The 17,824-nt window shown below is 38.1% G+C and overlaps 1 protein-coding gene across 1 annotated transcript in view; it reads left to right on the top strand.

Moving 5' to 3' along the window:
• Positions 1-6,157, top strand: part of LOC149078905 (uncharacterized) — a 73,056-nt gene extending 66,899 nt beyond the window's left edge. Inside the window, exons 3-4 of the mRNA XM_089241101.1 lie at positions 783-984; positions 4,639-6,157. Of these exons, the coding sequence (XP_089097227.1) occupies positions 783-984; positions 4,639-4,877 (441 nt within the window). The 3' untranslated portion in view covers positions 4,878-6,157. The remainder of the gene's footprint in view (positions 1-782; positions 985-4,638) is intronic.
• Positions 6,158-17,824: the final 11,667 nt, after the last annotated feature.

The raw sequence follows: 17,824 nt of genomic DNA, 5'->3' as shown, positions 1-17,824 counted from the left end.
ACTCACTCCATCACTAATATCTTTCGGTCGCTCACTCGGTCATTCATAAGGAAATTCAATTGGTCACTCGTGTGGTTATTCACTTTCCCACTCACTAGCCTTTTCGCTATTTCGTTCACTAACTCATCCTCTCATTCAGTCGCTCTCATATACGCTCAAAGTGTAGTTCAAAGCGTTGTTGTCCGATGAATTGTTTAAAAGAATGTTAAAGGCATTGTTGTCCGAAGCCTTGTTTTAAACAATCGTTGCTCAAAACATTGTTGTCTGAAGCACTATTTAACATTATTGTTATTGGAAAACAGTAGTTCAAAGCATTGTTTCTCAAAGCTCTGTTTGAAAGTAGTAGTTCAAATCAAAGCATTGTTACCCGATGCATTGTTTAAAAGAATGTTTATTAAAAACATTGCTTTCCGAAGCCTTGTTAAAAGAATGGTTGCTCAAATCATTTATGTCTGAAGCACTGTATAACAGTATTGTCGTCCGAAGTACTGTTTAAATTATTGTGTTCAAAGCATTGTTGGAAGAAACATTATTTAGAAACATGTTCCACACCCCTGGCTGCTCGTCTTGAGCTTCTTGCAGGAGATTTCGGTTCCGAGGGAATGTTCAGATGTATTGTTTTCCGAAGCATTGGTTTTAAAATTTTTTGCTTGAATCAACAAAGTTCAAGTGAGAGCACACCCTTCTTCTTAAATCATCAATAAATTTTCAATAAATCATCAATAAATTTTCTAATAATCATTCCCGAATGTAACGATCGGCTATAATTTTCTTTCAAACAGATCTATATCCAAAGAACGGCTGGTTGTGACCACATGCATTGCAATCGATGCAAGACTGACTTTTGCTACAAATGCGGAGACCGATTCCGATACCTCAAGTTCTTCGGCGACCACTACAGCAAGCTCAGCATCTTCGGCTGCAAGTATCGCTTCAAGGCCGACAGGCCCATGCAGAGGAAAGTCATCAGGGGCGCTATTTTCGGTGAGTAGCCTAAATAACACGCTATCTCTATAACTTCTCTTGTTAATTTCAAGTTAAGCAACGGCGACTTTAAATTAAATTCAAATTGTCAACCCTCAGAGTGCTTTCGTCATCCACAGATGATGAGCGTAGTAGCTTGCTGTCATCATCCTGTGATGATTTAAATTTTTTGTTTTGAAAATAATCTTACAAAATTTCTGTATCGAATAGGTGCTCATTATTGAGTAATGATTGAATTCCTGCGTGTCCCTAATCACTGTTTTGTCGGTGATTGTAGGTTTGAACGCAAATTCTCTGCTTGTATTACTTTTTATCTAATGTATTATACAGTCAAAGCTACGACACTCGATACAACGATAAATCCTACTATATTTTTCGAATCTTGTTTGGAATTGAGTATAGTCTAATGTTAAACTACTCCCGATACAACGATATCCTCAACTACGATAAATCCCTCTATAGCGATATTTTTGTAGGCTATTTAAAAACAAAATATATATTGAAGTCGATTTTAAGTGAAATGTAAGGAAATATCGTTGTATTAAATCCCTCAGAGGTTTTTTGTTCTTTTTTTTGGGGGGGGGGGAGGGGAGGGGGGTCAATAAAATCGGTATTTTGCACTATCTAACCCTCCAAAAGTGTTGGGGGAAAGTTGCTGTTAAGCTTTTTTCTGTGTGATACATAACAGTATTGCGCAGTAAACTACTTTACAGGTTGAAACTACTGAATTTTATCCATCAACTAAATTGAGTTTTTTTTCTTCTTTTTTTTTTTGCAGCGAATAAATACTGTACTTATAAATGCATTTTATGGTGGTACTAACACCACCAATTCAGAAGAGATGCCAACAGCAGCACAAATTCGGTGCCGCCTGATGATAATGCTACCTCTCAATATAACGATAATCTCCTCTACAAGGATTTTTTTTTCTGGTTCGCATAGCATCGTCATGTCAAGATTTCATAGTATTTGAAAAGAATGATTTTGAGTGTCGTCTATCTTCCACAAAAGATAACTGAAAAAAAGGGGAATTTTTTTTTATGCTGCCGCAGTGAAAGCAGCATTTCTCCTGCTATTCCCGCAGCCTAAGGGTTAAATAAAACATTTCGTATGCATTTTGGAAACGTTAGCCCAAGAGTAAAATATGAATACCTGAAAATTAGAGCCGCAGGTTCTTTTATTACGCTTACCAAATATCTTGCTTGAATTCTCATCGAAGAAGCCCCCGAAGGTTTAATTCAAGTACCACATGAATCATGCAGAAATAAAATTGGGGGGAGGGAATACTATTCATGAAACTGAACTAGCAATTTCATCCGGATAGATGTCCTTGATGTAAAATTAGAAAGAATTTACATCAAGAATTTTAATAAGGCATCGTAACTAGCTCTTGAAGAGAAAGAGCGGGTAGTTACCTTGGGAATCAGCACGTGGTGAATGTGTAGGCGCTTTGTAATTAATTGATAAAGGAGTGTACGATGCTAATAATAGTTACAGTATAGTACTGAATCTTGGGAATTCTCATTCACGTTCAGTATTTTACACGTGTTTCTTCAAACTTTCGACACCCGCGGCTTCTTTACGGGAGTGTACGCAGGTTTTCCTTCTGCGGGAGAATGGGGGGACATACTGGGGGTTTGGAGAGCTGGGGTGTATGTAATTTCTTCCGGAGAAGTTTAGAGTTACTACAAAATGCATTTTTAATAGGATGAAATTGATCAAAACAGCAACAAGGTGTATTTTCTATCAATATTTTTAATTTCTGATCTTCTCGAGGGGGAGGAGGTGCACGGGTCTCTCTCATGACCTCCCGCATACACCTCTGCTACCTTACCATTTTTTATCACATAATTACGGCTCCCTTGCAGGGGCGTGAGCCGGATTGACTTTTGGGCGGGGACGGGGTGGGGGGCACATCGGGTTGAAAAAGGGTACAATGAATTTCTTATAGAGAGAGAATTCTTGGATACCAACTTTTTTTTTCAAAAAACATTTTAAATTAACAGAAATTGATTAAAATAGCATGTAAATGTATTTGTTTTCGATGTTTTAATCATTTTACAAACATGTTTAGAAATATTTTTAATTTTTATACAAATACAAATACAAATACAACGCCACAACAGGCAAAATGCCCAACGAGGTGGCTGATAAAAAGATGCCCATAAAAATATGGATGTCATATGTTTCAAAAGTACAGCAACCCCATTAAAAATGCAATTAACACAAATTATAAACAATATATACACATGATAAAATATTATACAATGCCCATAAAGAATACTTATGGTTGTCTTATTCTAAGAATGGATAGCTTCTCGATTTACCCCAACATGTTTATCGTATTTCTTTTTAAACGTGTCAATTGTGTTACAATTTACTACCTCCGGGGGTAAGCTATTCCATTTATTAACAACCCTATTAGAGAAAAATTCCCTGCGACACCATAACCTTGCATTGTCCCTCACCAATCGATACTGGTGTCCCCTTGTAAAAGCGGTTGATTGGCGGTGTACTAAAAGTTCATGGTCCATCCTATCCATCCCATTGAAAATTTTGAACACTTCGATCATATCTCCTCGACACCTGCGTTCATCCAATGTAAACATATTCAAAAAATGAAGTCTCTCTTCATAACTCAAGCCCTGTGTGCCAATAAGGACACGCGTAGCTCTTCTCTGCACCCCTTCAATCAAGTCTATGTCCCTCTGTAGGTATGGTCTCCAAAACCTTACCGCATACTCCAGTCCAGGACGAACTAAGCCTCGAAAAAGCGGAAGAATGACTTTAGGAGAACGCGAAGAGACCTTTTTGAAAATGAGACCAAGCATTCTATTCGCTTTTTTGACAACCGCTGAACAATGTTCAGAAAACTTAAGTCGCTCGTCAATGAGAATTCCCAAATCGGTGACTCTAGTTGCATCCGGGATAGTGACACCATTCAACTCGTAAGAGAACCGTGGGTTGTTCGAACCAAAATGAGCGACCATGCACTTATCTACGCTAAACGTCATGCTCCATTCATTTGCCCATGCTGCAATCTTGTTTAAGTTGGTCTGGAGCAACTCCCTATCGCTTTCATTCCCGATTACCCCCATTAGCTTCACATCATCTGCGAATTTGCTAGTAATTCCATCGATACCCTGATCGAGTTTGTCGATAAAAAGTGAAAAAATTGTTGATAGTGAAAGAAAAAGTTTTGATCATCTTTAGAGCTGTCGTGCTTCTCTCCTTGAGTATGCCACTGTTTACCATTTAATTGCTGCTTCCTAATACTAGTGATTATATATGCCCACCTTTCTTCTTGTCCTTTGTGTGGTTCAGTAGTGAATAGAACGCCTCCTCCCCCCACAAGAGGAACTCTTACCCATTGACCCGGAGATTGAACTGATTTATAAAAATTGTGTTCCTTATCTCTAAATTTAGTTTAAACAAAAGAACTCATTAGATAGAAAAAGGTCTCACTTCTGAATGGGGGAGGGGGGGAGGTGTCCTGGATAAATTAAAGGGCGCTCGAGAAGAATATTTGGGTCGAAGGGAGGCCCATGGTGAAAATTTAAGAAACACTAGAGTTTAGACGGATCTGTGAGGAAATTGCTTTGAGAGTAAGTTGGTAAAATTCATCCTATAATATATTGTGTTTGATATTTGCAGGCGGGAAAGTCGTTGCCGCTCCAGTCCTGGGGGCCCTGGCGCTGTGTGCGGGCGCACTTGCCGTCGGGGTCAGCGTCGTCGCTCTACCCATATACTGTGGAGTACGCCTCTACAGGCACTGCGAGGGTAGGCAGCACGCAAAAGCTCTGAGACGGCAACCACAACAGCTCCAACAGCCGTTGCCGACGGCCAGCGGTGGCCCCTGCGTCTGGGAATATCTGGTCGGGCAAGAGGACTGACTGAATATGCATACATCACATGTTGAAGAAATGCTCAGCTTTAAAACATGGAAAGGTTTGGATCCTTCTTCTTTTACGTGTAATGTGTGAAAAGCTCGAATTCGTCTTCCCTTGACCCCCCCCTCCATGCCCAGGATATGTGTGTACAAAAATAACAAGAATATTGTCGTTTCTGTTAAGTAGGAAAAAAAAACAAAAAACAAATGTATCTATGACTGCACACAGAATACTATATAATGATGTTATTATATTATTGTTGTTATTGCATTCCTATGTGATTGTTTCAATGTTATTACGTACATGATGCATGTTCCGTATTCCGTATCTTACTGAAGTACTAGATATGTACATCTAATTAAGATATTCATGGTTGATGATGTATTTTTTGATTTGCTTACAGTATATAATGTTACAGTAAATGTGATAAATCCAGTTATTATGCATAATCGCCGAATATTTTGGTGAGCTTGAAAAATTTCCCTAAATTAATCACTTTTACCGGCGATTATGCATAGTGCCCAAAAAAAAGCGTCATGGTAAATTTAATAAGTACGTACTAAAAGAATTATCACTATTACCGTCGATTATACATAATACCCAAGTGTCGCGTTGTAGGTAAACATTATAAATCGTACTTTACGATATGTTATACATGATAATTCATGCGTGTTGTATCATTATATCGGGGTGCGATCGTAAAATTTGTTATTATATATCGGGGGTCCGGTTATGTACATCTCACATACTAGACTCATTTGGAATTTTTTTCATATTTTTAAAATTCACCAATTACACTAGGGTATTATGCATAATCACAGATAAAGGCGATAAATTTCAAGCATTTATAAAATTTACCAACGACACTTGGTTATAATGCGTAATCTCCGGTGAAAGTGACAAATTTATCAATCTTACCAAGACTATTGGCTAACATATTGGTTATACAGTACTATGTATAATAATCGATTTATCACACATTTACTCTAACATATATATACATAATGTACATATTATACATACGACGTATAATTTTGTCATTATTATTTCTTAATTATTTAAAGAACTGGCCATCGTGGATCGATGGTCAAATAATGATGTGTACGTGTACTTAATTGCGTTTCAATTTTAGGAGAATGAATTTTTCGGCGCCATCTGTTGTCACTTTTTTTACGAAGAGGGGAATGAATATCCGCGTGGATGTTTTTTTCTCCGTTTTTTTATTCGGGTTTTCCCCATTATATATGATGACTTTAAAATAAAATATCTTTTATTGAGTTATATATATTTTGTGATCTTCTTCGAGTTTTTGCATTAATTTTATTTTTATCATAAATAATACTTGCTCTTTAAAACAAAAGATTGTTATGAGGATATTTAGCGTACCCACCTCTCAAATGATTTGCGGCTATTACGTCCCACTTAACCCCACCTGGCCATGGAGCCTGGCCCTCAGACCAAGATCTTCGGTGGGTTGCTTGGTCACGTACCGTATTCTTTTCTACTGGTAGAGTTACATGTAGGAACAAAATAGACTTGAAATGTCATCCGGAAAAAATTTTTCATTTTGCACACCTTTCCCCGATGTGCCCTCCGTGTCGTCTTAAAGTATGGGCCCACCATGCCCCCCCCCTCCTTCACCACCATGCCCCCATCCCGATTGAATAGGTGATCATGATAGTGAAATCTAGTTACAATTTTCTGCAATCCATAGCCTCCACATCCTGCAGCAGGGCCCTAGGCTAGGATGGTCGATCTAGAGCCCTGTAAGCTCCTTCCTTGGAGCGAGAATGGGGGGGGGGGTGTCATGCTGCAATCAGACCTACAACCTTTAGAATTCCCGCATAAGACTAGAAACAGACTTTTACATAATTATCGATCCGAACAACGAACCTTTAAAGAGTTTCGGATCAGTGTGGAAAAAAATCCTTTACAAAATTTCATATCTGGAAAACGGATTCTTTGCAAGATTCCGCATCTAAAAAAAATTCCCTTCCCGAAATTCTAGATCTGAGGAAAAAGACCCTTAACAAAATTTCCCGGATCTGAAAAGTAGATCTTTCACAGAATTGCGGATCTGTAAAACCTGATCTTTCAGGCAAAATCGCCCGCTACGCTGTTGCTTCCGAATTCGAAATACTGAGAGCCACTGGCGTACACAATCGAGGGGGGGGGGTGTTGAGTTTCAAACCTCCCCTCCTTGAGCCGAGATTATGATAGTAAATTGGTAGAGTCAGGTGGGTGCGCGCCCGGAAAAATCACTTTTCCCTGAGCTTTACTGCCCAGTTAAGATGCTCCTTGTAATTTCAAACAAGTGGTTTTTTTTTCTGTTCCGAAGCTGGGACACATACCGTTTCAGTTATGGCTATGTTCAAAATGGTTAAAGTTTACTCTTAATGCAAAAAAAAAAAAAAAAAAAAATACAATTCAAAATGCCCATAAGTTAGTTCAATGTGTATAAAATTGGCATGAAGAAACAAAAATTATCAAAATGAATTCAGAACTTTTAGCGTAAAGCCGTGTTTCTCAAAGTGTGCTTCGCGGCTCCTAAGGGTGTCGCCAACCTTTATCAGGGGCGTCGCGGTAAGCTGGAGTTATTGATATGGACACCCAAATATTCTAGGGAGCCGCAGATGAACCATGAAGCCGCGAGTAACAAAAGTTTTAGAATCACTGGCGTAAACTGCCCGTCACGCTAAAGAAGTGTGTTGCTAAGAAAACCAAAACTAACGGTTATGACCGAAAATTTTTTTATGATGGATATGATTTTTGGAATAGTTATGAAAAATCAAACAAATCAATATACCGCGAAAATTAAATCAGTCTTTGACCTCTGACCACGCCCACGAGATCTTTGGCGGCTGACCAAGCTGAGACCATCTCTACAGTAAATTAATTCAGCATAAAAACGATTCATTCCGAATCACGCCACCCCCCACCCGGTATTTCGAGAAGCCCCGTCAAACTCTCTCATGTGAGTTCCCATCGTGTATGAAATGAGCGTGTGGTGCAACAAAATAAATCAGAATTTATAACCAAAAAGGGTGCTCCAGAGAAAACAATAATTACTGATCAATAATGATTTTTAAAAAAAAATGATAATCCAATAAATATTGATTATGAGGGGAAATCATATGAAATCGGTGATTGACCTCAGATGGGACGGAATTCTGTCCATTTTTAGTGTTAATTTATCTGTTTGATCTTTTTCGGATAAATTGACCGATTCCTAAACGATAAGAATAATAAACAGTTTTCTTTTCTTTGAAGAAATATCTCAAAAAGGTTGATGAACCTTGAAAGTCAAATATTGCCAAGGACAAAATGACAAAACCAGACCGTTTTTCTTCTTCTTCTTATCCAAAAGATATCAAAAACTATATATTTTACTCTAAAAAATAGATCCTATATTTATTTTGGTATGGAATTTATCAGCCCTGACCTAGTTCGAAGGACAATTTAGGGATGACATTCGATTTCATGAAAAACGGCCTCATGAATAAATTCATTCCAATGTGGGGGGGGGGGATTTTTTCGTATAATGATCTTTGAGTAGGAGATCTATCGATAACGGAATTTTATTTATTTTTTCCTTTATATAAAGGAATTTAATGACTAATATGGTTTATTCATTGAAATGATTTGCTAAGAAATGGCAAGATTAAGAAGATGCATCCTGGTATAAAGATATGCAGCATCTGTTCTGGTTCTATAGGAGTAGTTAGTCATTGGTTAAGTTCTCAAAGATGTATCCAATTAGTTGTGGACAAGTATTGATTTAATAAAGAATCGTGCCTGACAGCAGAACGCCACGGTATATTTTTACACCGTGTTTCATCACTACGGAAAAATATTCAGAAATTCTTCTGGGTTCTGTTCGTCTTTTCCATGGAGTAATGAGTAACGAACCTTGCTATGATCATCCCAATACACGTGTAACGCACGGTAAAACACCGTTCTGGAATTTGCAGGACTTGCAAACCAACTTAGAAGAAGAATAGAACAATTTCTCACTAGTGAACAATAACAGTCCTGTAAATAACATGTCGAACCGACATTTGTATCGTTGCATCGAAGTTCGAAGAGACCAATTCCATACCGACACAGCGAGATCTGTTGCTAATTATAAAATTCACTTATCGTCCCGATTCTGTCATGCTCTACAGCCAGCATTTTCATTCCCAACTTTGAGGTGCGAATGCGAGCCGATCTCCCCGTTAAAAAGTCTCACCACAGAGAGAGCAACAGACCTACAGCAATACAATTATTCAATCATCACACTTCACTCATAGTTCGAAAAATGTATGGCAGATGGCAGTACTATAACAAGCATATATTACACAGAAACAAACCACTTTAGGTTCACAACACGCACATTCCAACACGTATCAATTCGTTAGAAGTTCTGCATAGGAATATGGACGAAGTGCGTGTGTGGTTTAGTACTACTAGAAAGCATATACAATCTTTTGTTCGCAAACACGACAGTTAAACAAACTCGATGCCAAAACATCTATGAGTGTACCCCGATTGATCATGTGACACACCCAATTAATCATCCCATTCAAATTGCATTGAAGTATCACCATTGCGCTGATTTCAGTTTGAGCGTGTGTAAAAATCGCCAAATTTTCTTCAAGTTTTCTTCTAATTATGGGCATGAACCAATGACTTCAACAGAGTCGCGAACATCGTTTACGCCCAGCATTAAAATTGTTGTGACAAATGTTAGACTCAGACAAGTGCAAATATTGCATTTGCAACTTAAATGGGGTGATTCAATAGAGATGTTGATATAATGTATACTATATACGTATATATATATATAAACCTCACGTGCTTGAAATTGATCTTAGCGTATTACACTCGTGGGCACATTTAAAGATACCCTCCACCAGTGGTGCCCATGGTCGCACTTTCAAGGTCCCGCTCATGGTCCCGCATATTCAAGGTAAATTATTGGAGGCTTTCACAGGTTCATAAATTATTTCTCGCATTTATTCTAAATTTTCATCAATTGAGGAATTATTAGTTTCTATTAATTATTAATTCTGAAATCACAGTATTTCTTTCATTAATTATGCATTTTCATCAACTTGGAACTATATTTCTGTCATTGTCTATGGAAAAATGTAATTTATTTTTCTTTGATTAATTCTGAAAAAGAAGTTATCAATACTCTAGAACTATTTCTTCCATTAATTTTGAATTTTCATCAATTATGGAACTATTTTTTTTTAGTTTTAAATTTTCATTTGTACTGCAATTATTACTATTTTTTGTATTACTTTAAATTCATCAATTCTAAAAATTTTTGTATGGATATTTCTCAGCATTTCTGTATATGCTGAAATAATGGATGCCGATTCCCCTCCTACATAAAATGTATAACATCGAGGGTAAAGTAAGTCCTAGTAAGTAAACAGTCTTAAAAGTAAACATTTTTGGGTGTCCCGAAACTATTGAGAGGCACCTGGCCATAAGCCGATGAGGGTTGGCAATAGACCTGAGTTGTTCTCAGCTTGAAAGAAAGGCTGATAAGGGTGGCCCTGCTCCCACGTTTAGAAAGTTCCTTCGATAACCTTTAATTTAACTGATATTATCTTGTTGCTCTATAGGACCCTCACTGACCTATCTATCATATGATGATTGTTGTCTTTAATCTGTGATAAAACCTCGTCTTTTTTTCTACACCCTGTACTTTTCTCCGATGCATATGGAGATACTAGATATGTTTGATGTTTAGATCTCGAATGGTGTTCACCACTAATTTTCGTTGTTCGTGGGCAGAAAATATTAGGAATAAACAACGGAGAGAATCTCACAATTCATCAACCTTTGATTTAACTGATATTATTTTATTTTCCCAATTAATTAAAAACATATTTCGTTACTGATTATAATCAGTTTGCTTCTTCAATAATTGCCTAAAACTGCACGAGTTTCAAGAATGTAGAAATCACTTGTTCATAATTAATGCATGCATTAGAAATTTTTCCCACTGCCGCTGACTGTGAATGTGTGTGTGTGCGTGTAATTACATGTTTCTCCGTCTCCGTGTAATCTGCGGAAATACTGCATTTCCCAATGTTGTTTGTTAATTACAAGAGACATTGTTATTAATTTTTAAATTTTCTCCTCTTTTTTTCTCCGATAATGAACGACGTTGTGATATTTTTCTCGTCCGAATTTTAATAAAATATTGTAAATAATTATGTATTTAAAAGAATGTATAACGATGTGCGACGCTCAAAGGTTTTATTGGAAGTGATTGAGCTGATTGTAAATGTGTGTGTGAACGCTTTCCGAGACTTGTAATTATAGCTTTTTTTGTGTTAAAAAAAATTATTAGAGCATGTTTAGTATTGTCCGATTGTTGTTTAATGATTGATAGCTTTTTCTCTACTTTAAAAGATCATGAAATATTGAAATTGTGTGAATCGGAATTTTCCGATGCTTAATAAATGAAGTATAAATATATGCCTCATTTATATGTAGCTTTTAAAATACAGTAAAATCTCTTTGAAGGGGTCACCTCTATAAAGGAGCCGTCTCTTCCCTGGTTAGGAACTTTCCCCCTATAACGTGTTTATTCTGCCTCCATTAAAGGGTCACTTATACATAGCTTCCTCCCTTAAGGGCCATTTTTTTAATGAGAGGAGATTGTTACGTTTGTGTTTCTTGACTTAACTCTCTTGTTCAGCAGACATAGGACCAATACCGTATTAATACCGTAATCGCGGCATGCCGGAAAATAACGAGGTTGGGGAGTATGCCGGAAAAATCAAGCCATCTTTTCAGAACCTGACTTTCTTCGGTCAAAGGTATTTTTTATATTCTATTTTTTATAAATCTGTTTAATAATCTTCTTTAACTGATAACTTGGACGTAAAGATTTACTGTGTGGCTAGTCTTCTCAATACTACTTGACCTTAAGTTTTTTGTGGATAATATTCGCAAAAAGTACGCAATGATGGGTTCATTACCAGAATATCCCGTATTCACTGAGATCTTCAGCAATTTCAAAACGAATTTTTTAAGGTGATCAGAAATAGTAGTCGATTTGTGTGCCTAACACGCGTTCGATTTCTAGCTTTGACTTAAATCGAAATTATAATTTGAATGGAAGAGGACATACAGGATTGCGTTCAGAGTGGAAGTTTATTCAAAATTTCGTTTAATGGTGGTAGTGGCAAACCCGACATACCGCTGATAAGTATTCAAGGTTTGCCGAAACAGAAAGATGAATTGAGGATGGTAGTATATCGTATTAAAATACTGACAAACTAGCAATAATACCCGGCACTGACGAGCTTTATTCAATTACTGGAAGGATTCAAAAAGTCAGAGTGGTGTGCGTCACATTTTCAACAACTCTGACTCAAGTCCAGAATTGCAATCTAAAACTGCTAAAGAAGTGCTGAGAAAAAAATGAATTTAGTCTCAGCTTCAATAGTTTGCAACTAGAACCTTCTTTTTCTCAAAATGAGGATTAATCGACTTACTCTGACTTTAAACCCCCCTCAATTATAACATGGTTTCGCAAACTTTTTGTTCCATCGCACCCCTTCTTTAGAAAATTTTTATTCCCACCGCCCCCAACTCAAGTCAGCCCATTGGGTAGCTGGAAAAGTTTGTTTAAAAAAATTGTCACACAAATTAAACTGTAGTAAGTGCCAAACAAACAGAAAATAATAAAAAAAACATGCAAAAGATTCTTGCCTAAAAATTATTTCAAGAAATGGAGATAAAATACAAGTTTGTATATACAGTCAAACCTCGTTAATCAGTCACTCTTGGGAGAGCAAAAATATGACTTAGTAAGTGGAGTGACTCGTTAAGCGGAGTAAGCCATAGCTGTGCCAATTGCTGCCTGAGGACAATTGGCACTTACAAAAAGTGACCCGGTAAGCGGAGTGACGTATTAACCGGATGACGCACTAACGAGGTTTGACTGTATATATCAGATACAAGAAAGTGTCGAATTTGAATAAATAATAAAAAAAGTAAAGTTGAATAATATTAAGACCTCGTTTTATCCTGCAAGCTGAAAATCACCAACTTTTTGAAATCGAAAAAAGCTAGTGTCAGTAAATTTTTCCCGGCATGCCGTATTATTCGCGGTAATGTGGTATATCTGTTACGATTAATGTGATAAATCCAGTGATTATGCATAATCGCCGACCAATTTGGTAACTTTGATAAGTTTTGCGAATTCATCACATTTAAAGGAATAAACTATTATACATAATACTGACAGCACATTAAAGAAGCCACAAACCATTGTAAAGGTATATGCATGTCTGAAACGCATTGCTACGGAAATACGGTAACCAAAGTAAACATTCCGAAAGTTATTGTTGAGGCCGAGAAATCATTGTTGCCGACAGTTTATCACCCATTTCGGGCATTTGCCCAGCTCTGACAAACTTTTAAAGTAGCCTAACGTTCAAGTCGGGTCCTGTTTCGGACCCGACTTGAACGTTAGGCAAAATTTGGCGACGATAGATCTAAAATTGTAGATTTGTATATAGAACACACAAAAACACAGAAAATAAATTTTATATATGTAGATGTGAAGAGAAAGCGCTAACATTACAACAATAATTTATAGGTTTTCATTCTTATAATACTCATTTTACTTTAATTTTTATGGCAAAATATATGTGGTGCACCCATCATACGGGAGAAACTTGGTTAAGGGAGAAAGTGATTGAATATGAATATTTCTGCATGATTTTCTTCATATTTATCACACTTGCGAACCTCATTCGGGAATTATGCACCGGTAAAAGTAAGAAAAGGAAAATTTATCAAACTTGCCAAGACGATTTGTGATTATGCATAATCACAGACAATTATCCATTACAACCAATTTATCACATTTACAGTAACCTGTCCATGCGGTGTGACTGCTATATTATTGTATATTGAACGAGTTACCCTATCGCTTTCTTTACACCTGTGGAATGCAGTTGTTTCATGTAAGGTGAAGGGGTATATCAGAAATCTATCAATATTTTCTTGATGCCATACAATGGGGAAAATATGAATGGGTTAGGCTTGAAGGCAAAATAATTGCAAAGGACTTTTTTTTTGAACTCGTGAAAAATTATATAAGCCTATATATTTTTTTAGTGATTGTAATGAATAATTTCCGCACATTTTTGTGGCTGAAACTCAGTGTTTTTATTCAATGAGGTTCTATTAACCCTTTAAGCGGTTTTTAAAATTTTCCTGATCCGCATTACAACTGCCATATTGGAAATAAAAGTGTGTAAAGAATCCGAGATATTTCAGGGTGACCGAAATAAAATAGATCAAGTTTGACGAGATATCTCGTGATTGCCGCTATAAGGGTTAAAGAGCCACCTCTTCCCGGAGGATCGGATCTCTTAGTAACTGGGGGCATTTTCAGAGAGATTTTACTGTTGTTTCACAGCTTGAATATTTGCGCTGTTGTGTACGTTTCCTCTGTACATTCATAAGTGAAATCTCGAGAATGATTTTTAAATATTTTATGTGAAAATATATTTGCAGGGCTTGTGTTTGGATTATTTGGTAATTGAATAATGTTAATGATGCCTAAAGGAGTTTTTTCCCCATTTGAGGCTTTTCATAACAGAAAATGCTAATTCAATTTCAGGGAAATTCAATAGAAGTTACATGTAGACTTTATCGTGCATGTGTGCTTTCATGCTTCTACATAGAATGTGTTCGGTCTAGTCGATATAATTGATTCCGTGATTCGTAATTTTATTTTCACAATATTTAAATGAGATGGAGTTTTATCAGATACATGTGTTGACAATTTATATTTTAAATAAAATGCATGTTCGCATGTGTTACAAGATTTCTTTTTTTTTAATGGCATACAATAAAATTGTGAAATTCGATGTTGTGTGGTCATTCGATGATTGGCATAAAGCAGGGGATCTTAACCTACAGGTCGCGGGGGCTTCCGAGATGGGTCATTCTTATCCACTAGCAGCTAGGGACAGTGACGTCGGAGCCGGGGGTGCTCGAGCACCCACAGTCAACACCATCTTAACGCATGGGCCTTCCCGGATGAGATCGTGTTAAAATTTTTGAGAGTAAGCATGTAAATTTGCCTGGTAGAGTCACGGTGTTTTGTATCACGGGTCTGAGCACCCGACACAATCGATTCAGAAATCCAAATATCCTATACAAAGATCAAGTTGGGCACCCACAAGTCTGAAACACTACTAACGATTGAGCTAGTCACGACCCAAGCTTGATTCGCAGGGGCTTCCGAGATGGGTCGTTAAAATATACTAACAGCCAGGGGCTCTTGAGCTGTATGTTCCGACCCAAACTTGATTAGCAGGGGCTTCCTAGATAAACCGTATACACATCCACTTACAATCCTGTAGTTTCACTAACTTTGGAAAAACAGTCAAATGGGTCGCGGCTGAAATAGGTTAAGAACCCGGGCATGAGAAGGGATCCATTTATCGTTGCCCACAGTCAAGTGACATTTGCGGCTTTCCAACCTCAAGTCGATAATGTGAGCAGGTCACCAATTCGAAAAAGTCTCCCCGCCGAGAACATGCGGATCTTCACCAGCACGATACTTAAATACTTGATACTTAAATTGCATGAAATTTCAAGCATTTACTATATTCACTTCAAAATATGAAATACAGATGACAGTACCAATTTCACACTAAAATAATAATAACTCCAAGAACATAAATACGTTAGGGTCCCAAACACAACGCGTTCCTGCATGAATCAATTCATTAGAAATTCCCCGGATGAATGTTTACGAGTAGCGTGTACAGATGAGTAGAACTAGTAGTCGAGTCGCATATTATGTGACCACGTCCTTTTTTTTTGACATCAACTGCGAGACCTAGGTAGATGCAACAATCTTCCAGCATTTAATTCGGACCAAAGGTTCTAAATGTTTTAAAAAGGGCTGGCCACTTCTATTATTTGATCATTTTTGTCGCACCACGGTCATTTCTGCACACGAGGGCTAATTAGACCGGGACCTACAATTTATTGCCGATTCCGAACGGCAGGCTTGTTTTTTATGCTCATCGAGAGGTTGGTGCGCTAACCCCTCGATAGGGGACTCCCTGCGGTAGCAATTTTTTTCTGTGATAATGTCGTCGTTTCTATTGTACCCCTGTGTCAGGAAAGTTTCCTGACAAGGACGAACCGGGAATCGAACTCGCGACACCTCTAAACATCCTTTGATACTTTAGGCGAGTATCTTATCAACCTGAGCTACCGCGCCCGCCACTTCTATTGGTTTAGAAAACGTGTCGCAGGCCACTTAAGTTATGTGAAAGGGGCTGCTTAAACTGTAACTATGCGGCGAATCACTTAAGTCATCTTGATGTAAATATACAGCAAGTCAGTTAAGTGGTCTGGGAATGTGCCGCGAGTCACTAAAGTGATCTGGAAATGTGCAGCGGGTCACTTGAATGATTTGCAAATGCGCCGCGGACCGCTCAAGACTCGGAAAGGTTGCCACCTTCCTGCGGGTCGCTCAAGAGGTCTGGGAATGTGCCGTCGGCCACTGGAGTGATATGGATGCATCGCGGGTGACTTAAGTGATCAATAAACATGGACCTTAGAGTGTTAATTCTCACATAATTAGGTTTCAGTCGCGGGCAACATCGGATGACTCCGACGGCAACATTTGGCCCAGGGGCCATGGGTTGAGCATGTATGATCTAGACCAAATGTTCTCAACCTGAGCTCCACAAAGCCCTTAGGACTCCATGTGCACTTCCTGGGGGTTCCGTGACAGCCCCAGAAGAATAAAATACATCAGTAAATTTGCATAAATAAACAATTACCAGTGACCTAAGGGAATTATACACCATAGAAATTACAGACTAAAAATGGGCTCCGCGAGTCAAAAAAAAAAGTTGAGAAACCTTAATCTAAAATAGACCATCGACTACACCAGAGGTCATCAACCTTTTTTCTGGTCGCGAGCACTGCCTGTACCATCATTAAAAGAAGAGCACCCTTACGGCAAGTTTGATGTACGAATGCATGAAATCAGGATGTTTGAATTATTAAATATAATATGTAAAAGGCGTCTAATCGGGAGGTTGATTTAAGTGTTCGCGAGCACGAAATTAGACAAGGGCGTAGAGTACTATGTGTGCTACAGACAGCACCGTTGTGGTGCTCGCTAGCCACAGGTTGAAGCATGGGCGGAGATACGTGGGGGGGGGGGGGGGGTCAGCGTCAACGGTGGAGTCGATTGATGTAATGAATATATATGAATTGACATCATCATCATCATCATCGTGCTCCCCCAGACTTCCAAATCTATCTCCGCCTATGGGTTGAAGATGCCTGGACTACACAAAACCATTTTTCTGGACATAAGTTGGTGGTCACATCAATGTGACTCGACTGTATATATAAGAATTGTATGAATTGAAGGAGAAAGACCTTTTTGTGGATATTATGCTGATCTCCCCGTCGGGAACCGAACCCACTCTTCTTGCAATCTGGACAAACGCGCTATCCATACACACCACAGGCCGGATTGCGAGAGGACTGAGTTCGATTTCCGGCGGAGACTAGTAGACTTTTCTTTCGGAGTTCGCCCCTCACACACACACATCACAACATAATATCCAGAAGAAAGTCTTTCCTTCATGAATTGGGCTGAGAAAAAATCAAAATCATCTGAATCTCATTACATGAATTTTTCGGAACTTTTTTAGCGTTATAAGGGAATTTCGAAACGTTGTTGTGTTAGGGAGAAGGAGGAGAATGATTTCATGAATTTCTCTCTCCGTGGGCGTTCTATTCCATTCATCTCACTAACCTTTTCTCCGGAGGAGAAAAAAAAAAAAGCATTGCAAAGCATGCCATCTCACGTGTTTATTTTAATGCTTTAAAGGTCAAATTCTGTGTCGTGACTAGGAGCCGCTGTGATCGCGTGTCTTGTT

Source organism: Pholcus phalangioides, unplaced genomic scaffold, assembly GCF_987345545.1.
Source record: "Pholcus phalangioides strain wild (caught in Gottingen) unplaced genomic scaffold, Ppha-v1.0 ptg000013l_1, whole genome shotgun sequence".
Lineage (NCBI taxonomy): Eukaryota > Metazoa > Arthropoda > Arachnida > Araneae > Pholcidae > Pholcus > Pholcus phalangioides.
The sequence above is the reverse complement of the archived record's forward strand: the minus strand, read 5'-3'. Positions and strand labels throughout refer to the sequence as shown.